The 24,850-nt window shown below is 42.2% G+C and overlaps 1 protein-coding gene across 1 annotated transcript in view; it reads left to right on the plus strand.

Annotated features, from left to right (window-relative positions):
* Positions 1 to 1,076: 1,076 nt before the first annotated feature.
* Positions 1,077 to 24,850, plus strand: part of ptprga (protein tyrosine phosphatase receptor type Ga) — a 507,602-nt gene continuing 483,828 nt past the window's right edge. The window contains exons 1-2 of the mRNA XM_073468860.1: positions 1,077 to 1,170; positions 6,277 to 6,291. Of these exons, the coding sequence (XP_073324961.1) occupies positions 1,077 to 1,170; positions 6,277 to 6,291 (109 nt within the window). The remainder of the gene's footprint in view (positions 1,171 to 6,276; positions 6,292 to 24,850) is intronic.

A 24,850-nucleotide genomic window follows, 5' to 3' on the forward strand; every position in this document is an offset into this window, starting at 1 on the left:
AACTGTGTCCGACACTCACACACACACACGTACGCACACTCACACACACACGCACGCACACACACACACACACACACACACACACACACACACACACACACTCCCTGGATCAGGATTAGGGACTTTGGCTGCGGGTGTTTGGATCATCATAGACATGACACAAAATGGCTGATAGAATGTCATAATAACAGCGTTATTTAGTGGAGACTGCTACTTTGTATTAATTGCAGGAGTTGATGCCTCTGATTAATTCAAAAGGCCTAATTAACGCACACCTTACCACAGTGCTGCTTCTAGGACACACTGCTCTGCATGCTGAGGCGGGCTGCTCTGTTTAATGTGGATCTATTTTGGGGTCATTAATATGAACAAAAAGCTCGAGGACCCCCTGGAGAGCACATATCTATTATTACCTATTATTATGGGACATGTGCTTCTATCATACTGAGCGACTGTGCTGCCTCTCGTCGGCGCTAGGATCCAGAAGAATGACCTCTCTCTCTCCATCCTCTCTCTCTGTCTCTCTTTCATCTCTCTCTCTCTCTCTCTCTCCCTCTCCCTCTCTCTCCCCTGAAGACTGTTTTAAAGTCTCTGCCAGACTTGGGCTCACACGCTACTTCCTGGACGGACGGAGGAATGGAAAGCTTCCAGCGCCTCTCCATCACCATCACCACCACCACCACCACCACCACCAACACTGACTCTCCTCTCTCTGTGTGCCCGACGAGCGCTGCCTCCACCGCCGCAGCCGCAGGAGCGACGGCGCGTTGTGTGGACCGCCGCTGCTAGTCTCCCCAGCCCGCCTCTCCCTGTCTGCGTCCACACGCTCACCCACAACAATCCGTATCCGAGTGTTATGCTCGTCTCCGGGAATATCGGAGGGATATTTGGACGGAAAGACTCTTTACTGGACCTCTAAACAGTTCTCCGCCCTCCACCGTGTCCAGTCTCCGTCTGCGCTGCGTCTCCGGCGCTGCTTTTTACGCAGCGAAGGCGTCGCTGATTTGCCCGCAAAAGGGAGAAACTCAACAGTTGTTGCTGCTTATTGTTTGCATGTCGACGTGCATGTTACTGCCATGTGGAGGCTACTGCAATCGTGTTGTTGCTGCTGGTGGATTTTCTCTCTCATCTTGTCAGCCTCCGTGCTCCTCTGGGCCGAGTGTCATCCTGGTAAGTTTCGTACCCTTGCAAGTCAAACAGCGGGCTTGTTGGTGCTCATTGTGATGGAATGTGGTTATCATTGTGCTGTTGTCAGGACGGAACGCGCCTAAAATAGGCTAATAGAGTAAACTCAAACCCCCTCATTGAATATCCTGCAACGGGTCACTGGCTGGGAATATTTCCTGCCCGCTGGCTTGACACGCTTATCCGGCACCGGCACGTCGATGGAAACTGTCGGAGACGCTAAAAGCAGTCATTGAGAGGAGTCTTTATGCAACCGAGTGACCTGTTCTCACCCGTTCAAAGCACAGTGTCATCATCGGAGCGTATTCTCCCCGACTTTCTTTCCTCTGGTGGAAGTCAGTCCTTCCTCTGTGGCTCTCCATTCCACATTTTTTTCCCGTGTCTTAACCCTTTAAATAGTAATTAAACTGGAAAAAGGGTACAATGTGCTGGGATGCCATTTAAGGACCAGTAGGCAGGGCGGTTGGTACTCGGGTCAGATGGGTAGATAAAACGGGGAAGATGTGATGCCTTGTCAGCCGGCGGCGCGTACGCCAAAGCCGTTATCTCAGCGCCTGGAGCAAGACAGCAGGGCTGTGAAGCGGCTTCACACACTCAGACACACAACCTAAAAATGCAGTCCAGGCTCAAATCTGTGCTGAGGGGAAAGAGACCTCATGTCTGTTTTTGGGGTTGTCATGTAAACCCTCAGAGGAGATCCACAAATAATAAGATGTGACTGACGGGGCTGTTTGAGGCAACTAAAATACATAAAGACAAACAAAAAGACCTGTCCTCAATGCTTACTTTATCTAATTGGGCTTATCTCCAGTTGGTTTATCAACCAAACTGAACTATTTCCCATTTCACTTTGCAAAGAGAACACTCTGCTTCAATTATAGCTCCATCAAAGACCCCCGGCCTCGGTGTGTGGGGTCAGAACCTCCAGCGCTTCAACCCTTCGGAGCCCACACCTGATGAGGAACAACACCTTCTCTGTGGCTTTCACTCTCAGAGTGTGATCAGCAGAACTCTCTTCTATCACATTGTAAAATAAATCCAGCAAATCGAATTTGACCTTGACCACAGTGTCCATACACAGAACATTCCTGCAGGCAGGCTGTAGAGGCGTCTCTCTGTCCAGAACACATCTTCACATGTTCCCACACCCACCTGCGTAATAGATTACAATTAACAAAACTCCATCTGATAGCATCTTTTAGATAATATCCACTAGAAGTTGGACATTGTGGACAAAATGGTTAACATCCAAATATTTCTGACCAAACACGTCAGTATCTGTACTACAGGACTTCATTAGGGATGACTACCTGCACTGAGAATATAAGTGAAAGAGAAGGATGTGTCTGTAATGTAGACGTGGTGTTATAGCGAGGGATTGTTCACTTCGTCTTCACTTAGCCAGAGCAGTCCCAACTGTTCATCAGCTTGTAAAATGGCTAAATGACACATTTAAAATGGAAGCCTTTACATTAACATAACATAAGAATCCCTGACACCGTGTAAGTGTCATGTCCTGATTCTGATAGCATATTGATATATTACCCAGCGCTGCTCTCACACAGATGTGTAACAGCAGTGTGAACAAAACAGGCTTCACTGAGTCTTTACAGAAAACTAAGGAGTGAGAGGAGCCACTGTATTAACATTCACAGCGCCTGTGTTAAAGCCTGTAGCTGTCTATAGATATGACACATTATCACAGAGCCAGTTAGTCGGGCAGCATTAGCCTACTTTTCACCTCACCGAGATTAGCTCTTATATTTCTTTTGAGTGTTAAGAGATGATGACGCACACACGCAGAATGAGAGCGAGTCAGAGAGCAGAAGATAACACTGTCCTGCTGACCAACGAACACGCTCACTACTTTAACAATCCATACGAGCATCAATACACTGTGAACATCGCCACACTCTTTTTCAATGTTGGAAATGAGGCTTTTGTTTGTCATTTAGGGTTTTTGTGTTGTTCCCTCTATTTTTCATCTGACACTCCATCTGATCACAAATCTGCAGAGGAATCGAAGCGAGCCGAGACGTAACAGAGAGCTGCTGTGAGAGATGGATGGCTGATGGAAAGAATAGTTTATCCCACAGGTTGACAATTAATTTATTTGTGGTGGTCCGGGGTAACATGAAGATTATTTTTACTGTTGAAAACTAAGCCACTCGTAGAGTACATATACAGTAGTTGCTTAGTAATAATAGACTCATTAGCAGGTAAAACTATGTGGTTTCACTGTGCTTTTGAAAGGACATATAACACATGCAGAGATAAATGTGATACTTTATACATTTTGAATATTAATGCTGTACAGATTAAAAAAAATAAAAAAATAAAATAAACTAAAGAGCCCTGCACAGCAAAATGAGACGATTTAACACAAAAATCAGAGACTTTGTCTTTTGAAACTGAGAAAATCAATAAGAAAATTGACAACATCTTTTTGTTTGAGGAAAATGAATTTAAAAACAAGGGAAACAGTAAAACAACAAATGATGGATGGGCAGATATTCAGTTGACAATTACTGATGCATTAGTATAATGACGACTTTCAGCCGACATGAGTCAGGATGTGGAACACTGATTATCTACCTGACCTCTTCTTTCACTCCTCTCTCTCCACTTGTCTCGACCACATGCTGTCATGGTTCTGGCTTCGAGCGAGCCCAAGGTGGCTGGTTCATGTTAACGGCTGGCAGATGATGTAGAAACAGAGATGAGTGTGCTTCTCTCCTGCTGGGTATCATCATCCGCAGGCTCTCAGCGCTGCTCTCCTTACCTTCAGCCCACTCTTCTTTTCTATTAATAAGGCTCTTAGCGAGGAGATTGGGTTGGAAAGGCGCGATCGGCTCTCCATAAAAAATGTGTCACCTATGGGCCACATGCAAATGTGGACTGCTTTGGTGGCTGATGATGTATAAATAGCTAAAAAAAACATTTTTAAAAATGAAGAATTAATTGTTTGCATTTTTGGTTTACTGGACCGACTTTAATGTGACGGTGAAGATGATCGTGGGAGGTATTTTTTTTACATATATGCTGATTTATTTTGTAGCCTGTGAAAATATTAATCTTTGCACTTTATTTTATCTATTATTGCATCCATGTGTGTCTTAAGTCTTGAAAACCTTTTTTTTTCTCAACACAAAAAGAAAAAGAAAATGAAATGCTGCCAGTGGAGTGCAGTTATTTTATTTCCAATACAAATCAGCTTGTGTCAGAAAGAAAGATCACATTAGAATGATGAAAAATGACTTGTAAAAAGATCATGTTACATTACATTCAAGAATCTTTAACAACTGCTGTTAGATAAAACCCTTCATATGAGATCATGGAAATTGTGCTGCATGATGATAAACGATGGTAGTCACATTCACATTTGTCTCTGATGATGATGATACCGAGCTCTCGTTCAGTAGTGTCTGCAAACCCACATCCATCCCTGTCTTTGTGATGAACGGTATGCATGTGGCCTTTTAAATAGCATCCTGTGATTTAGGGCTGTACAATACGGTCAAAAAATCACATTGCCATTATTTTGACAAATAATGCTAGAAGATTCACAGTGAGTGGGAATTCAAATTTTCATTTTCACTGAAAAAAAATAAATCAATAAACTCCTGATGATTTAACATGTTAAAGAGCAGGACATCATTATGATGCTGTTTTATCCCATTTTACCTTTTTCAGAAAATGTCCTGCGATGTGGATATTGCACTTATTATTGAGATTATGATTATAATTTAATGAATTGTGCAGCCCTCTTATGATTTGTAAGAATTTTGTTTTGTACGGTTAGTTAATTTGAATAACCACTTGAGTAAAAGGTGATAAAGATCCTCACTCCTCTACATGCCCTGTCTGCTGTAGAAGCTCAAGGAAAGGCAAATAGACGATGCCACTGATTTATCTCACTTCATGTAAATGCAGTTTTGTGTTTGCCCGCTGATTCATAAAGCACCGCTCATCTTTAAATCGCCCCAGTATGAGGATATGTTGCTCGCAATTACAGCCTCAGCTCCAACGTGCATTGTTGGGAGAGCATGGGTGAGTGCTTTCTCCTGTGAGCTTTCGAAGAGTAGAGTGTGTTGTTTACTCTGCAGTCCACCTTAATAATGTCATACCTCACTGCAAGGCAACACCCGCAATGATTCAGCCAAGTGCCGCTGGAAATACAGGAAGTTGTGTTGCGCTGACTGCACGAGTGACCTGACTGCTGCCAACACGCCCCCAGTCGCCCACATAATGGCCGGTTTGCAGCCTCGCAAACATCTGTTTTTCTGGGGATGGAAAGCACTGAACATCACCGCGGGGTGTCCGCTAGCTGACACAGGGCATCACTTTTCCTTTTCCGTCTGCGGCGTGCGGTGTCAGCGTCGAGGCATCACGCCCCTGTCACTGCGCTGCACTTCAGCCCTGGGTTAACCAAACACGCAAGAGAGAGGGAGAAAGACAAAAGAGACAGAGAAAGAAAGAGATGTTTGGCCTTCAATCTGTCGCTTTCTGCTGCAAAAAATGAATGGGCCCTGTCGCTCCTGGCTGGGAGGAAAAACAGAACAGTCATTGTAATCTCACAACAAGCGCCTGAGCTAGCACATCTTTTCACCCCCACAAACACACAAACCCCTCCTTCCATCAATCTCTGTCTCTTTCCTCCCCTATTCTTTAATCCACCCTCCTTTTTTCGGCTGTTGGAGTGCGTATGTGAGCACACGTGCACCTTTTCTGCTTCTTTTAAATCCAGGGACAAATGAGACAAGTGGCTTTGTTAACCATTCAAAGCAGGCCTCCGTGACACCAACCTTCTCTGAGCGATACGGGGGGAAGGTTGACATTTAGGGAAAGGATTGGATATGCTTCGTGGTCCTCGGTCGCCAACATTATCATCATCATCATCTCAGTGCTCACCGAGCTATTATCTGGCCTCCGCTGTGGCCAGTAAATTGCATGCACATTGGCTCACGGGTCACTTTATCAGTCAGTGCGGGGCCTGTCATAGTCACCCCAGCCTTCCTTAATAGATTGATTAAAAGATACCGTGTCATGTTTGTGTCTGTGTGTGTATGTGAGATGCAAGCAAGGTGGGAGCGTTGGCGTCAGGCAGTTATCCATGTAGGATGCTGCCTTGGTATCTGTCGCCTTGTCATTAGAAGGTAGCTGCTGAGAGAGAGAGAGATCAGGAGCCAGATAGATGGTGTAAAAAGGAAACGTTCCTTCTATTGTGCTATTGATTTTTAGCAGGAAATGATGCTGTTTTGTTGCACAAAAGGGGAAACTAAAGATGAATAGGTCTGATAATGATAACAGTAGTAATGATGATATTAAGTGAAGAGGCGCTAATGATATCTCAAGAATACGAAGAGCGGAGCCGAGCAGAGAGCATCATCTTATTTTGTTTTTCGATCAGCGTTTCTGCTCAGCTGAGCATGCCTGTTAGCTTTTTAATCTGTTTCTCATCAGGTTTTTTTTTCTATGCATCTCATAAGCTGGTGGCCCCACAGTGCAGCTTGAAAATGGAGAATACTGGGAAAGACGGAGCACTCTGGCTTTCTTCTCTTGCTGGGCCCCGTCGCTCTCAGACTTAATGGGCTGCTGAAAATAAGGCACACTCTTCAACCACTTTTTTCTTGTTCCTTTCCCCGATCCATTGTTCCACTTCATTGTTTTAATCAAGTCCACTGCCGGATTATTTGGGGAAGAGGAGGGGGTGTTCCCCTTTCATTTTCTGGAAGGTGCCTCTTGAATGTGAGCTCAGTCTGGCCTGTGAGAGCTGCTTTCCAACAGCATCATCGACCCCCCTCATCCCATCTCTCTGCACTTTTCTCACTCTCGTCATTCTGCTTTGCTAAGTCTTGTTTGCTTCCGGCAGAGTTTCGTGTTAGCTGCCATATGTTCTGCTTCCTTCTTCTATTATCACCATCATGCTTCTGATGCAGGCATTTCATTCATACGTCTGACTAATGCTCTTGGAAAAAGCCTAGTTTGAGCATCAAACATACTTTGAAGCCGTCTCTTTACACTACAGCTCTGGCTGCATTGTCTTTAAAGAATGACTGCAGTAGAACTCACTGCTGTGCTCGTGTGAAGGATTTGTACCCATCAATGAGTTAGACGTTTCTCTCAGCCAGGCGACGAGGGCCGGGTATTAAACCTTAATACTTTTGATTCCCACAGTAGTGATGTCACGTTACTAGAATTTCTAACTTCGGTACAATACCTTCAAAAGTATTGATAATCAATACTACTTTCAACACCTTGGGGGAAAAATTGCCTTAAGGTCAAAAAATTTTAGATTTCTGAGAAATATTACAACAAAAGTTGTACGAGTAGATGCTAGAGGCTTGTAGCAGAGAGCAGCACACCTTTTCAGAAACATTCATTGTTTTGTCTTTAGATTAGACCTTAATGATCTGTTTAAGAAATATCTGAAGTCAAGTAAACTTGATGTACCATGTGTTAAGCACAACAGCATCTAAATTAATCTACCTCTGAATGTAATCCTATGCAGTGTTTTCCTGTCAGCTGCACTCTGCTGTCTGAGATCCCTCGGCCTGATGGCTCTGAGGGTTGTTGGCCAACAACAGGAGAACACACTCATCAACATCAGTTTACTAGGCCATCTTGTTTAATGCTTCAGTGATGCTGAAACTGGAGCTGTCTCCAACCTGTCCACATTCTTTATAGAGGTCGTCGTGTCAGGCATTCAGGTGCTTTTTTTTCTGTTAGCACCTTTTCTTAGCACTGCTATGTAGCATTGCTTGTAAATGAGCATGCTTTATCCTTTGTCTTTCCCTGTTAATTTGCCTCAAATGCAAAGTATTTCCAAACAGCACGTCTGCTACTCTTTCTCAACCAAAACCACGAACATGGTACAAATAATGTACATTTTACAAGTATGACTATCATCTGGGTAAAATGTGTCAGTATCTGTGCTCGTGATGGAGAATCCTTATAGTTTATAAAAATCTTTTTCTGTAGATCTGTAGTTCTTTTTCTCTTGAGCTGCAGAGCATTGATCTGAAGCTCAAATCTGAGGCTGATCTGTAAATAGTTTTATAATAAATAATAATTATAGCTCCACCAATATCAATCTCAGGCTTAAATCAAAGCTGCTGTAAGCGCTTTTTTGTCTTTCTTATTAAAATAAGTGTTAAATAACTCTATATTCCAACAACAATCACAGTAATAGAGTGCTGGGTGAGTAACACGTGTCTCTCCTCCCTCCTCTTATGAAGGAAAAGAGAAAATAAATGTACTGGTATCCCTGCCCACTTTATCCAATCAGGACAGAGAACTCGGCAGCTTTAACAACTTACGAACAGCTCCATCCACTTCCGGTTCCACCAATCCAATTGGAATCCACAAATTCCAAATACCGCCTGGAAACAGGTAATTTAGTTTTATGAACATGTATGGATACAGATACAGATAATGGTCTACTCTCTCAGCCCTAGTATCAATAATGCAGAAAATGCAGTTTTGCTGTGTTTAAACTCATAGACACCTCCCTCCTCTCTGAACTCACACTGAACATGTATTGCAAATTGCGATATTTTTTTCTTCTTCTGAAACTCTAAATGCCAACATGTTTGGCTCTCAAGTATTGTCTGCTTGGCTTTACCCACGTGCAGCAGTTACAGTGGATGATGTGATGAGTAGACAATGCTTTGCTATGCCTGTTCTTCTTCTTCCCTGTATTTATGGGCGGATCGCAAACCAAGTCAAAAGGTGCATATAGTCACCTACTGTGTCTGAGAGTAGATGCTGCACTTGTTAAGTCAATGAAAGCAATGTGGCTTAATATTATCACGTCCATTTATCAGCTATAATTTCACTGACAGTGGTAAATAGCCAAGAATAAAAATTCCCCAATATTGGGACCATAATTTGTAAGTCCGATATAAACTCTCCACCAACTCCTTAAAAAAGCTCTGTCTCTGTGGCTGCTAAATGCTCCACTATGTTCACCAGCTAGTCGTTAACTGTGTCTATCTGCTGGCCAGGTTGTGCACAATAGGTTTTCAGGTGGGAAAACCAAAACAAGTAGCTTAAAGAGGCAAAAATAACTGTAGAGGTGAATGTCACCTCAGAGTTGGATGATAAGTCCTACAAGTGACCCCTTTTTAAAAACCATGCAGTATGGTTGGGCATTATATTGATATTATATCATTATTGTAATTTGAGATCATATATCGGCTTAGATTTCAGAAGTGATTTGGCATTTGTTGTCTTTTCCTGGTTTTATTGCCTTAATGCAGCGTAAAGTGATGTCATTTCTAAACTTGCCAGACTGTTCTACTTGTTTAATAATTGTCTTTACCTACTTAGTCATTATATCCACATAACTGATGATTATTTATCATACCTAACGTACAGTTGTCATCCCAGTTATTTTTACTGTTGTGTTTTTTATGTGGCACTAATGTTGTTGTACTGCTGTGCAATGACAATAAAGGCATTGTATTCTATTCTATTCTGTATCAATATCGAGGCATTTGGTTGAAAATGTATGATATTTTATTTTGTCACTCAGTCTTAGCATTTATGAATTCCTTTAGAGGAGGTTTCAGAATATAAAAATATATATTGTGTATTGTGATATAGCCTAACATATTCAAGGACATGTTGCCCAGCATGTAGTGATTTAATCCATTTTATATATCAAGAATATTTTTGCTTTTTCAATATAAGATATCAAAAGCGTTATGGGAATTATATTAGTGTCATTATTGGCACCAGTATAAAATATTGATAAATATTGATAAATAAAGTGTAACCCAGCCATACAGTCAACAGCTACAGAGTAAGAGATTAGTTGAATATACTTCTGGCAAAAGGCCTGTACACGTCTCCTCTCTTTTCTTATCTCCATTCCCTCTTGGTAAACCAATAAATGCTGCAAGACACGCTGGCAGGCTATGGTTGCGTGCAGGCAGAAACACAGGGAAGGGAAAAACAAAGAGAAAAGAGAAAGACATAAAGACAGCACGAGATGCTGATGAGAGTGGAGAGGTGTACGCAGCCAAGCCCTTTTTTCCATTTTGCGAAGCGTGATGCCAGGGGAGCTTCTGTGTCACTGTGCAGGGCTGCTGAGTGTTAAAAGGAGCTTAGACTGACAGGCTGTCGGCCGGCATGGAGGCTGACAAGCCTAACCGACGGCGACGCTAAACAAACACTGGGAGGTGAGGGGAGAAGGAGATGAGATGGGAAAACAAATGGACATGACGAAAGCCAAAGAGAGAGTTTGCACTCCACCTGCCCCTCAGATTGAAATGTGTGACACCACCAGTCGTTTTGGAAGCTGTAAGATGCTATTTGACGGGATATTCCTGACAGAGAGATAGCTGAAGGTTGCCAGGTGGTGGTTCTTTAGGCCACAGGCCCTCCTCCACTTCCACCCCCACCTTGGCACATGTCAGTACTTTTAGACACTTTGTGTTCTTTTGTCAGGCTCGCTAGGTGGCCATTCACTCTGGAGCTGTGACAGCTCTCCGATACACCAGTGAAAGGTGTAGATGGGTGTTCCTGCCATTTCCCAGAACGCTTTCTCATTTTGAATGGTGAAATGCACTTCACTCGACTTCCATCAGTCATCCCTGCTGACAGCAGAATGGAAGCAGCTGCTTTCTCCCTGAGAAAGGTGAAAGAAATGTCACCAATCCTACTATGATATTTGGTGTGTCAGTTACACAACAGTCTGCATGCTTTTACTTAACAGTTTAGTGAGTTTTTCACTACTTACTTCACTTATGTCTCATTTTTTGCCTTTTGTAATTTCCTTTTTACCTTCCACTGTTCATTCATTGTTGTTCATCTTTCTCTCCTTTTCATCCCCTCTTTATTTTTTCTGCCTCTCTTCCCATATGTTCGTTTTCGTCTTCGACTCTTTCTACTCTTTTCTCACTCGCAGTTGTTCTTGCTTGTTGTTCCCTTTTCTCTTCGTTCCTCTTTGACCTTTCTTTCCTTGTTTCCCATTTATCCATTATTTCATTATGTATACTTATTTTACAAATGTCTTCTTCCTTCCTTATTCATGCAGCAGTATTTCATTTCAACATAGCCCAAACTAATCCCACTTCTCACCAAAATAAAAAAAAAAATGTATGTGCACACACACACACACACACACACACACACACACACACACACATGCATAACTTATTTTACAGTTGTTAGGTGCTCACAATGTAGCATTTGCAGTAAAAGTCATTAATGAATTAAGCAATGAATATTAGGATTCAGGATGTATCGCAAAGTTGGCATCAAGATACAAAGTGTTGAGGACACATAAGGACACCTTTTAATCTCCTCTTGGGCTGTTAATGAGGAAATAAACATGATATGATAATTTTATGAAGATAAACGGCAACCATTAGCTTAGACACAGACACTGAGATAAAACCAAACTCCGGCTATTTACAGCCTGGATTATATTTATTAGTTTTGGCCTTCATTCCCACCAGTGATAATCATCTTTTACTCAGTGGGTTAATCTGGCTGTTAGAACTAAAGCAGTAAAACAGCAACACATGCAATCACAAGTCCACACAAGTTTTAAATAAATACAGGCAGACACAATTTTTAAACCTCAAGACTAGTTTACTCATTATACTTAGTGCAGCTGCTTCATTCATTTGGCACAGGGGATCCAATGAAATTATGTTAACGAGTTGCATTACAGGAGGTGAAGGAGCCAGTGTTTTTGGAGCTTGATCCATAGTAGGGACTAAAACTCTGAATATCACAGCTTCTGCTCCTTCAGTTGTGATCATGCTGATGTAGCCACACTAGCAGCAGGGCTCAGGGATCCAAAAGTCAGTTTGTCAATGGACCACTTTGGTCCGGACTGAAATCATTTGAAAATGTTGAATGGTTTTTGACAAAAGTTGGTTCGGCATTCATGATCCCCTCAGGCTTTGGTGATCTCAAGGCTTATCACCTAGTGCCACCAAAGGGTTGACATTTTTTGGGTCGCACGTACATTTCTCCTCTTTGGTTACCTTACCATAACATTTAGTTGAACTTGATGAGCAAGTGTTGCGTTGATATGCTTGGGTAGGGAGGGTGGAGCTTGTGCTTGTCACAGTGCCATGCTCATGTGCTTCATGTGCATTTGTGCATAACCAAAAATGTTTTCCTCCAGGCATGCTGAAAGTTTGATCTTTGTGTAGAGTAGAAGCAGGATGTGTTTTTGCTTACATAGCTCTGGCCCTCAGTGTGCTTACCCTGGATTATCCCCAAGCATTCATTCATAAGGCTTGTTTTACCACTCAATCAGACCAGTGTTGGGAATGTTCATCCATCAACCTCTTTCCCCACTTAATACAGACTGCCGCCCCTCTCCTTGACTGCAAGCTCTCCTGCCTCACACTCCTTATATTAACCCCCTCCCTCCTCCCCTCGCAATCTCACATACGCAGCTCCAGACTTAATGCTGTGATTTGTACCTTGATCAAATATTTACACTGGCAGCAAAAAACAGAAGCTCCATAAAGCCACTTGACTGTGATCTGTCCATGCTGGAGCTTTAGTCCAATGAGATGGATGTGTGTTGATCAGAAGTAAATGTATTTTTGCTCATGGTAAGGTTGAAAGCACAGGCTCAGTTTTTTCTGTCTCACGTAAAACAAAACTTCATATGTCTACATCTTTTCTTTGAGTCTTATGTTGAAGGAACCATTAAGACGTATTTACAAGATTAAGATTTAGAAAGTTGATCTAACAATTAAAATATAGATGGGTATTTTTAAGAATTAGGGGTACATTGATGATCAGCCTGGCTGATTATTGGGGCAGATATTCAGCATTTTTCTGATTATATTATTGGTGCTTGTTGTGTCCGTTAAAATAAAATTGATTTGAAAATGCAATACTTTGGCTCTGATGCAGCATCCTCTCTCTTCCTGTAGTCACCACTGTGTGGTCTCACTCAATGTCCCGCCCACAACACTATCTGATTGATTATACGTCACAAATAACAGCCTATCAGCACTGAAAAATCAGATCATCAGTCATCTGCAAAGTTACTAATAACTAAAGTTTTTAAATACATCTCGTGGAGTGGAAGTATTAAAGCAGCTGTAAGTGTTATTTTCTTATTAACATACGTGTTAAATAGCTCTATATTCCAACAGTGATGACTGTTATAAAGTGTTTCAGTGTCAGTCACCATGTCTCTCCTCCTCCTGCTCATGCAGTAAAAGAGAAAAGGCATCTTCTGGTATCCCTGCCCACTTTATCCAATCAGGACAGAGAACTCAAGAAAGAGGCGGTCCAGTCTGCTTGTGAACGGCAGAGCGCAGGATCGTCCTGTTCTGGTGGCGACACCAGCAGTGGAGGAACAGCTCCAGCACTCCTGGTGACGGCTTATAGCACCAAGCGATGAAAAACACTTGGAGAAAAGACAGAGGCAAAGAGAGCTGCCTCAACAAAAAAAAAGAAGAAAGAAAGGAGTCATGCCAGTGTGGTGACGTAGAGAGCAGGGAGGGGACTGATAACTGCATATTTTACAGGAAGTTAGCTAAAACGATGACAATGATTACAGCAGCTTCAAATAGCAGAAAATGGAAAGTACCTCAAAATAGTACTTAAGTACAGCACTTGTGTAGTTAGTTACATTCCATCACTAGTTATTCTCAACTTTAATACCACGATTTTTATTTTTACTGCAAATGTACACCGGTTCTGAGTATAGGACATCAGTCTTTTTGATTACTAATAATCGGTATTGGACCTGAAAAAACACATCAGTCTACCCCTATCAGAATAACTTGTTTCCCTTTAAATCTACGTGCTAATAATAGCCCCATTCACACTGCCCTTTGAGTGCGGGGATCATGCGCCAATTCTCCGCCTCCTCCTCAAAAGTCTCAGATGCGGCAAGGGGTGAAATTTCACTGCGCCTCTGATGTGCCTCCGGAGGTAGTATCAGAGGTAGTATCAGAGGTAGCATCAGAGGTAGTATCAGAGGTAGTATCAGAGGTAGCATCAGAGGTAGTATCAGAGGTAGTATCAGAGGTAGCATCAGAGGTAGCATGTAGCATGTTTACGCCGCCACTAGGGTAGGCGTAAACGTGAAGTGACGTGAAGCACGAAGTTGGGCGTGAACAGTGATGAGTGATCTGGTTATTGATGATTCTCTCGGATGTGATGGTTAGCATCTCCCGGATCTCAGTGGCTTTCCAGTTGCTCATCTTGACGTCCGCGGATGAAGTGATGAACTGACTGCTGTGATCAGCTGTTTCCTGCTTTTAAAACTCCCGGCTGTGGGTCGCACAAGAGTGCACGTCATCGACACCTCCGCCCATGTCACGCAATTGCCTGGACATCGACGCCTTGGATTTACATAGCAATGAAGGTGGCAAAAAGTGTACCCTCCATGGCGTCATATTGGCGAACCAAAACAGACCCCCAATATACCACGGTCTGTCTAAATTCGCGGAACTAGCCGCAAAAAGGACAGCCAAATTCGCGGGTTGCTGTCCAGTATAAAAACGGCTCGAGGTGCAGTATTGGCGAACCAAACCTGTGTGAATGGATAAGCCAGTGGCGCGGAGCGGGGGCGTGATCCTTCACTCAACAAAATAAAGAGAACTGTCCCACAAAACAACGTTACAGGACCAAACAACAGTAACGTAGTGACTGGTCGTGTCTTTGGCAACTTATATGAGGAAAAAAATACTGCAGTTATACGTGGTGTCAAGTGTCCTCCTGTCTGTCCTCCTGTCTGTCCTACCAACTCTTCGTCACATTTCTGCCCGAAAAACAGCGTCTGTCCACGGCAAAAAACTTTAACGCAGCATGTGTTTGTCTCCTTCCACTATTGTGTTGTTGTAGTTACTGTCTTGAATAAAATCACCGCGACAGTCAGCCCTCCCGACTGAGACTTCAGTGAACTTTCCCCCAGAAAACAGCATCCCTTCCCGCGAGTGACAGAGTCAGACAGCGTCCTGTTTACTGATGGCCATTATGTAATTTAGAGTGAAAAACGTAACTTTGTCATTTTCCAGGATGTATGGTGTGTACATGTTTAGATTAACAGGAGGACACCGGGGGAAACATGTTGAAAAAAACACACAGACGTCATCATCATGATCTGTACCATCACGCCTCTTTTGGATCAGCAGCGCCGGCTTTCTGTGTGAATTACACACTGGTGCGTCTTTACGCCAGAGCTGCTTGGTTCTGTGTGAACAAACAACGGCAGAGAATTGGCGAACCTCCGCTGTCACTCTGTGTGAAAAGGGCTAATGACTGAATCCTGGATCTGTGTCAGTTTTGGACACATCCATCCATTATCCATGTTTTTATCCAACTCTGCAAACAAAAATCCCCCAAATCTGGTAGTGTTAATGCTTTAAACCACGTAACAATAACAACCCAGTAATAAGTGACTATTTATTTCTATATTTATTTTTCTCCTTTTGTACAATGGACCGGTACATATCTTTTGTAAATGGCTTTTATGGTGTTTTATGGTGCATAGAGGTTTGAAAAAGTGTGTATTAGTCAGTGCTGAGGGTAAGCATGGTATTCTTGCATCCTAACACTGAGCACTGAGTGGGCCTGGGCTGGTTTTAAGCCTGGATATCCACTCGATTCATCCAGTGTAGGCAGTGGAAATAAAGGCAGTGAATAAAGAAGAGAGAAAGAGAGAAAATCACTACATGCCAAGAAGTGTTGTGTCACACACTGAGCGGAGAACAGTGCACAGCCCTCCTCATTAAATTCTTGCAGTGGCGTTGGTTTTTCCACTTTAATGCTTGGGAGATGTTGGCTTCCTCCTTGGAGGGAGATAGGGACTTAGGGGGCATGGCAAGCATAGCCCAATTTGTCTTTGTTCCAGGGGGAGGTGGTTTAAACAGCGATGCCCTCTCCTCTTTCTTAATCTCTAGTGACCTCTTCCTTTCTCTATCTCACATCTCTGTTGTGCTTTAAGCTCCGTTGGTGCTCTATGAGCTATCTTATTTTATTTTATTGTGTGTTTCTGTCTCTCAATCTCCAAGCTATTTCTCCCACTGACCCCATGTGAGATAAGGGTGGAGGATTTTAGCACACTGAAACTCAATTTCGTCTTTGAATGTCTTATCGTGGTCTTGCCATAAATTAGCTTGAAAATCTTTGACAACAGGTGAATCATGTTCATGCTTGTTGAGCACATCATTTGCAAATCAAGAAAGTCAAAGGCTCAGTCTTAAAATGATTCATTGACTTTATGTTCTGGGATACACCTTCAAAACTCGTTATAGCCCCAAAATGTGTGCTGAAAATTCCTCTTAACTTGCTCTTGTTTGGTACATGAGGATCATGGGGTGCTGTTGGGCACTATTGTGCATTATCCCAAAATCAGTCTATCTTTCACTGATGCCCCTGGCATTGTACTGGAAGCATCCTTATCATGTTGGACAAGTCTTCAGCCACACTAGCTGCTGTGTGAGGTCATGTCAGTCTGAACTAAAACTGTCAATCTCATGGTGGCGCTAAATGAAAAAGTGATTGGAATCTATTTTGAAAGTGTAACCAGTTGTTACCATGGAGTGAGAATGTGTTCTTTTCACAGGTAGGCGGGGCAAAAGCAACAGTGACATGGTTGACCAGCATGTCTATTGCAGGTTTGGCATGATACTGGAATGGTGGGTTAACATTTTCAGCTATTCAGTGACATGTCTCAACAAACATTCATGGTTCCCAGATAATGAAGACACCAAAACTGCTGTTAGGTTGAGGAAAAGATCCTAGTTTTGCTTAAGTAAGAACTTCTTTAAAACAATCACCATTATCTATTGGCTTCACACAAAATTCAAACCCTGGTCTCCTGGGTAAAGGCCCTCTGACTTACCCATCCTTTCACTCCACCCTCCTGCCCATGTGAACTTCCTGGTTCTTGATACTAAATTTCTGTTTTACTCCACGTCATTATCACCCCTTGCTGGTAATGCACCTTCATACACGTGTGTAATTTTCATGGCTAGGCTAGGAGAACCGTGACACTCTATCCTTTAGTGGATATTACATGCTTTGGTGTGAGACTGAGCTGAACCTTCTTGTGGCACACGATGAAAAGTCATCAGGGTTTTTCTGGAATGTGACTACATGTCTATCGACTAACAAACCAACACACCTATCTTCATTCCCATGTAACCACATTGCTAGCCTGGCTCATAAAAATAGCAGTTCGACAATGAACTGAACACGCAACAATCCATTTGACACAAAGAAATAGTTGAGCTTCTTGCAAAGAGAAATAAGAAAAGAATTGAGATTGTGATAAAGAAGAGCAGGCCAGCAGAGCGAGCCAGACACCTGAGTTGAAGTCAGGCATGAACCCTGTCAGATCCATGGACGTGCCATGGTTTTACTAATGGATAGGTTTGGACTTCTAATAGCAACTTTGACTTGTCTTATAACACAGCCACACTCCAGTTATCAAGGATTTCTCACTCCCTGTAATCACTTCCACCTGTCCTTCCCTTAGATACGTATGGACAGAAACAGATAAAAAATCTATCCTAGAATTCAGGTCATAATAAGTGACCAAAAATAAAGCTGTGGGCAACTTGACAGATTGTTAGTGACTCCTACCACTGAACAATCTGCCAAAGGGACTTATTATATTGTTAAGTCAAATTAACTGGTTTGTGCAAAACAATTAAACCTTCAATCTGACTTTGATTAATTCTTGCAGATAGACTAGCAAAATAGCAAAACTTCACATAAATTGTACGTTATACAAACATCCAGCAGCAGTGGTTTTAATACAGGGACTGTGATCTGGAGTATAACCCAAGAAGAGCAGCAGCAGGTCGGTCAGGAGGGAGTGCAACAGCCAGAGTGTCTCTGGACTAGAGAGAGCAGACAGACTAGGTGTCCAAAGTTCCCCCCCACAAGTAGCCCGTTGGCAAGTCATGTTTTCTGTGTTCAAGCTCGGCACGTGGAGGCACAGTCGGCCATGCGTACACCCAGCCTGTCTACTCTGCCTTGCCAAGAGACACAGATGCAAGCTTGTCAGCTAGCTGAAGTGGATGGTGTGTTTTCTGGGGAAAGTACAGCAGGCAGTCAGCTGTATCACCACCACCGCTGGCTGTTTGTAATACAAATCGGCCACCACAGAAACAGAGACACAACCAGAGAATATTTGATTAGTGCAAGTGCACTCAGATACAGTTTAAATCCTCCATGCTGAAATCTCTGTCAGAAACTCTTGCTGTGTGTCCCTCGGCCCATCCATTGTTGCATCAACCTATTGACAATGTTCATAGATTCCAAAAAATATTTAGCGCTGAGCTTGTTCTGCGTTTGTGTGCTCTGAGTAAAAAATGTATTTTTTAATTTTGAAACAGTATCCGTGATGTCATTGCATGGGTAAATTAATTAATTTTATATTATTAAAAAAAACCTGAGTCAGCCTGAGATGGACATTGGTTAGTATTGACGGTACTGATAGTTTTGACAGTATAAAGGTTTAAAGATGATTATTGATTTAATAGAATCAATAGGTGATTAGGTAACCATTAATTGCAGATCTCAATGTTTTCTCTCATCTCATTGGTCAGGAGAACATGCTGGGTGAATGATGAATGTAGAGTTTATCTGGCCGTTGTCTTCATCAGTCTCAGCAGGACTGAGGCAAGTTTTGCCCTCTGTGAGTGCATGCCTGCTAAATGTAAGATTTCCTGAGCAGTCAGCTCTGTGTTCGGTCCCTTGTGCCAGATGTTCAACAGATGGGGTTCACGGATATTACCCCAGGGTGCACAGGTTTCCACTCTAGCTCTCTCAGCCTATGTCACTTTTTTCCCTGTCATTTCTCTGAGTTTAGCTTTCTATTATGCATTATCTTCTATTTTGTGTCCTTAAAAAATATTTTTCCTTTGAATTTCTCCCCCCCCCCTCTTTTGAGACGTTTGCTTAAACTGGACTAAGGACAGAGGGGGAGAGAGGTTTTCACTGCTGGATTGGTTGAAGCCATTGCCCATTCCTCACTGCTAGACAAGCACCCGTGTTCCACCTGAAACGCCTTTGGATTTACGCTGCGAACTGCAGCCATCTTTCTTCCGTTAATCACCTCGGGGCTGGGCGCTCCGGCTCGCCACGTCCCCAGGCCGATGGATGACCCACAGGGGAAATCGAATGGAAGCCAGCCAAGCCTGACGCTCCTGGGGTACTTTCTAGGTACCAGAGAGAGAGAGAGAGAAGGACAGCAAAGTAATTCAGTGTATGTGAACCAGAAGTCAGAAAGCAGCTGCTGCTAATTCAGTGCATGTTGTAATCATACTTTTTTCATAAAGATTTTGATTTTGAGTCAACTTTTTATAAATTAATTTGAATTCTCCCCTCAAACACACTCACTTCTGTTTTCATTCAGAGCTCAAATTAATAGTTCGATTTCCTTTTAGGCAATTCATTGTTTAGTCAATGAAATCCACAAAAAAAAAAAAAATTGGTTGATAAATGACTTCATTATGAACTCATAGATTATTTGTTTAATTGTTTTAGCTCAAATCTCATACTGGCGTTTCTATCTATCTTTCACCCATGGCCAGATTAACTCACTGTTGGGCCCTGGGGCAAAAATAAGATGGTCGGCCTCTTCTGACCCCATGTTTCTCCCACTTACTGTGCATTGTGTTTGTATACCTTCATCTCCTCACCCACTAAGAAAAAACTGCAGATGGCAAATGGCGTGATTTTATTTCTTGTAGAGAACCAGTAAACATCATCTTTGCACTGTTAAATAAAAGAGAATGTACTTGTAAGGATAATATAAGCTCTAAAAAGAAGATACACAACAAAATCTTTGAGTGCAACAAAAACCATAGAACACACCATAGAAAGCAACCACGTCACATTATTTTAAATAATAACTGTACTGTTTTCCCACAAGTTGATAAATGGGTTCAAAACCTCTGCTTGTAGTTTAATGATAAATTAAAACTCATTTATATTAGCCTACATCTCTTCCAAACGCGAGTTAGAATGTTCTTTAAGTTTCAGTGACAGTGGCGCCCATTATGGTTATGTAGACCCAGGTAGGTATACTAACTCAGATTCTCCGGTGTAACAGTCACTTACAGACATTCCTTAAGGTCTCTCAGTAGACCTGCCATAGTTTCCTCATCTCAGCCATTTCTCTGGCTGTGCACTTTCTGGAATGAGGTGCATTGGGTATCTGTGTTACGTACTAGGGCATACTATAGCCTTTGCTTGGTGGTTGAGATTATTCCCTGCTCCCGTAGGTGTTGTGCATCATCTTGGCATTGACAGACTATATATATATATATATATATATATATATATATATATATATATATATATATATATACATATATATATTTTAAAATCCCTTCTAATCCCACAATGGGGAAATTCTCTTTTTCACTCACATTACACACACATGCACACACACACACACAGTGTATAGAGGAGATGAGTGAAGGGGCTGCCACATGCACGGCGCCCAACGAGCAGTGTTAGGGGTCGGTGCCTTGCTCAAAGGCACCTCGGCAATGCCCAGGATGTGAACTAGCATTCTCCATTACTAGTCCACATCACACTATATATTACATGCATCTTCACATTTCTTTCCTTCAGCTGTTTTCTTTTCGAGGCATACCTGCTTCTTTACTTCTGTATCTTGCTTGAGAAGTCTCTTTTTTTGACCAGGGTTACTTGGTCAAAAAACTTTTTGCCAAGTGTTCCCGGCTTCTTGGTGAGCGAGCGGTGTGTCCGAGGTGATTTCTGACTTTTTCATAAGTATTTTTTTTTCTGTCGAGATTCATTTTTCAAGGTGTTCCACCTTTTCGTTGATCGTTGAATTATTTTGCTGTAGCAGGTGTTTTACAGCCGGGTTTGCACTAAGCTCGCTCTTTCAGCAGATGGATTCTTTGCTCAGCTTTTTCAATGTTACTTGCAGCCTTTCTTAGATTAGAGCAGATTTATTATGTTTCTGTTTGACCTCTGATGAGAAGTTCTTGAACTCTGATCAGAGTTCTCAATTTGAGGATTTGTTCAAGGCTGCTCCAACACATTTGCTGTTGCTGTTTGTCCTGTGCGCCTTCTTGTTTGTTGTTTTTACCTTTTAAAGTCCTGAGTAATCGCTCCTGAGCTCAGATAACACCACTCAGTAAAAATTATTTAAATAGTCATTGCTCTTAAGGTCAGGTCAGGTAGTTTAAGCTAATTTTGAGACATTTTTGAGGGTTTCTGAAGAGCCACACTCACAGCGACATCAACTTGTGTGTCAGCTGTTACTTGGTTTTATTTTTTCTCATGCCATTCCAAGCATGAGTATGCGAAATGTGCAACGAAGAGTATGCATTAGACGAAGGTATGCCAAAACATGTCCCACATTCATTCAGTTAAGCAACGCATTTAATTTTTCAATATGGGATGGTCCCGTATTAGACAGGACCGGACAACCCTAGTTTAGCCTGTTATCGTCTGTTGATGTTGCTGCATGTTCAGAGATTGTAATGATGTCAGCAGAATCATTACAGGCCCTCTCTCCACTGCCAAATGCTAATGAACAGTGTTTGGAAAAGGATTTATCTGTTGGAACCATTTGGGTTTGCTTTCACAACAGGGCATTACCATTCATGTTTCTTTTTTTTTTTCTTTTTCTTTTCAGCATTCAGCATTGGCTACTTATCATTTCAATGAGAGACAGAAAGAGTGTGTCCTTACAGCCTGTTACCATGTGGATTTGTTTTTATTCTAAAAGAGAAGTGGATGTGAGTAGGTACTGGTGATGGTACTGATAAGAAAAAAGTATTAAGGATTAAGTTTCCTTAATGTTTTTGGTTTTTTTTGGTCACTTTACTTTGCACAATATTACACAAGCAGAGTTCGTCTGTGTTTAGACTAGTCCCTTGCTGGGTATATTGAAGTATACTGATACTGCTTAACTAAAATACCTTGTGATCACTTCAGGTTTGCCACACTACAAATTAGACACAGGAGACTATGATTCATGTTTAGTTTCTTGCCAACCATTTAACATCGGTTCCTTTTGACCCAGACCATTACCTTTCCATAACCTTAACAAAATAGTTGGGTATGGATGGACAAAAATCTGAAATGACGGTATGAATCATCATGAGGCTCATTACAGAATGCATAGTTCCTGAATTAGTACCACCACATACCACAATCGTGGGATGTTAGACGCAGCTGCAAGACTGCAGTATTTTCAGGCTAATACCAATTGACTTGAATGTGCTTCATGAGATCAAGACAATATTATAGTGTAAATCTGTCTAATCATATCTAAAGAAAGAAAAACCTTTAAAAGACGGTGAATCTTACCGACAGCCTGCAGCTGAACTTTTCAAGAAACCATGGCCACTGCCTCAGCACTTATCTGGCGTGCACAAACACAATAACTGAGTGGAAGCAGCGACACCATTGGAGATGTTTGATTCATTGAGAGATTCTTTTCCTAGTTTTACTAGGAAGAGAGTTCACTCTGGACATATTTGAGAAACCAAACCTTTAACCTGAATTTCTATCTTCTGCTGTCTGTTATTGAATGAAGAGTGGTGTTTTTTGATGAAATCAAGAAGCCACCAGGAACCCAAGATTGAGATCTTGTTGTATGGATTTTGATGTGTTTTTCAATGGCAGTCTCCTGATTTTTCCTTCATGCCTATCTTTGTCTTTTTCAGTGACAGGAATTTTTACGATGTCAGATGTTTTGCTATGAGGCAACAGCGCTAACCACTACACCACTGTGCTGTGTCCCTTTTCAGTAACAGGATTTCTTTTACGATGTCAGTATTTTTCAGTGTCACTTGTTTTCATTTTCAACTTTCTGTTACTGCTTGGATTGGGGGGGTTAGTGGAGGGACAATACAGATGCTTCTCCTTTCAGATGACGCCATTGTTGGGGCGAGGTGCCGCCACACAGCAGAAGAGGAGGGTGGACTTTTATTTTCTCCAGCTGATTTTGCATTAGCTGCAGTGCACACCAACACCCACCAGGTGGCACATGTGAGCAGTCCAGCCTACAGTGAACACATGAGCCCTGAGCTTCTCTCTCCTCCCTCTTGAACCAGACACGCTGTTTTAATTCCTCATTGACACAGTCCGTATCAAAGGACCCCCTCTAGGATCACATGGTAGAAAAAAAATGGATGTGGAAATCTGTGCAAATGGATTTATAATCTGTGCTCTTGGATTCACAATCCAAAATGCGACATTTAACTGGAGGAGGAGGAGCACTGTGGTGCGTCTGTGTGCGTAATATGGTGCAAGGATCTCGGACAGGACATACAGACTGTCATTCTGATTAATAGGGGATGGGGTGTGGGTGGGTGAAATAATTCATCTTTGATGAGGAACATATTAATAACATAACCTTCAGCAATCCTCCAGCACCAAGGCCCATCTTTCTGCCGGCTGACGTGGCGCACAGTGCAGCGCAAGTGTTGTTGCTAGTTTTAGACTGACGGTCTTAAAATGAGGTGAGATCAGGTGCTTTGCTGGAGCACCTCGGAGCAGCAGAAAGCATTTGCAGTAATAAGATGGGCCCTTGATCTAAAGTCAATGTCGCAGTGTTTTACCTGCTATATAGAGGGCTCAGTATTCATAGAGTAAGATGCACCTTCATAGGCAGGTTCACAATGCATGTACACTGCTTTAATGATTAGAGAGGCTGCTTTCAGTCATTTAAAGCAGCAAAACTACAATCTGTAGTTATAAACAGAACAGTACAGAGGATACTCCCCAGAGGACACTCTCCATTTCTTACAATGTAAACTGTTTCAAGATTTCAATGTCCTTTATTGCTCAACAACATGTAAAAATAGAATAACAATCAAAGACATAATACACAAGTAAGACTAAAACTTTTGTTTTAGTTTGAGCTTGTGAAATGTAGTAAGTATGGGAGAGAGGTTTTCCCCTCGATCTGTTTCCCGGGACAGGGATACAGTATAATAAAATGACTGAATGTTTTATCTCTTTACATTCTGTGTGTGTGTAGCAGACAGCAGCAGCAGGGCTGGGCCAGGAGGGGTACTGTGACCACATGACTAATTAGCATTACAGTGAACCTTTTTGTTCACTTAATGGGCCATCGTCCAACAGGTCTTCCAGCCCACACAAGTGCATTGTCACACAGAGCAAGAGCCTTTGTAATACTACACATTTGGTGTTTGTTCTCTTTATTTTATTTTTTTAAACCATTCATCTGTGGTGAGTTTGAATAGCAGTACCTGTAGAGACGTGAAAATACAGACAAAATCAGTAATAACAACTGTGTGAGCAGTTGACTAATCTAACAAGGCACTAAATAAAGAAGGCTATGTTTGGAGGAGCCGGGGATCAAACCTCCGGCACTGCAATCTGCGGACAAGCGACTGCACAGGGCCGTCCACACCAAGATCAATAACTAGGCTATAACAATAACAATGTAAACAGCTGCACCAAGAATGCGCTGTGCAACTCTGTCAGCAGCTTAGGAAAATGAATATTGATGGATAATATGGATATTTCATCCCATCCCATAAGCCTGTAAATCTGAGCACACATATCGTTATGTTAAGTATTTGAATTAAAATCAATTGTTTGTAAATATACCTTTATTGTGGTAGCGATGCTAACCTCCATAGCTCATTAATGGGAATTCCCTTTATGTGTTAGCATCAAGCTAGCAGAGTGCTTGTTA

Source organism: Pagrus major, chromosome 6 (genome assembly GCF_040436345.1).
Source record: "Pagrus major chromosome 6, Pma_NU_1.0".
NCBI lineage: Eukaryota > Metazoa > Chordata > Actinopteri > Spariformes > Sparidae > Pagrus > Pagrus major.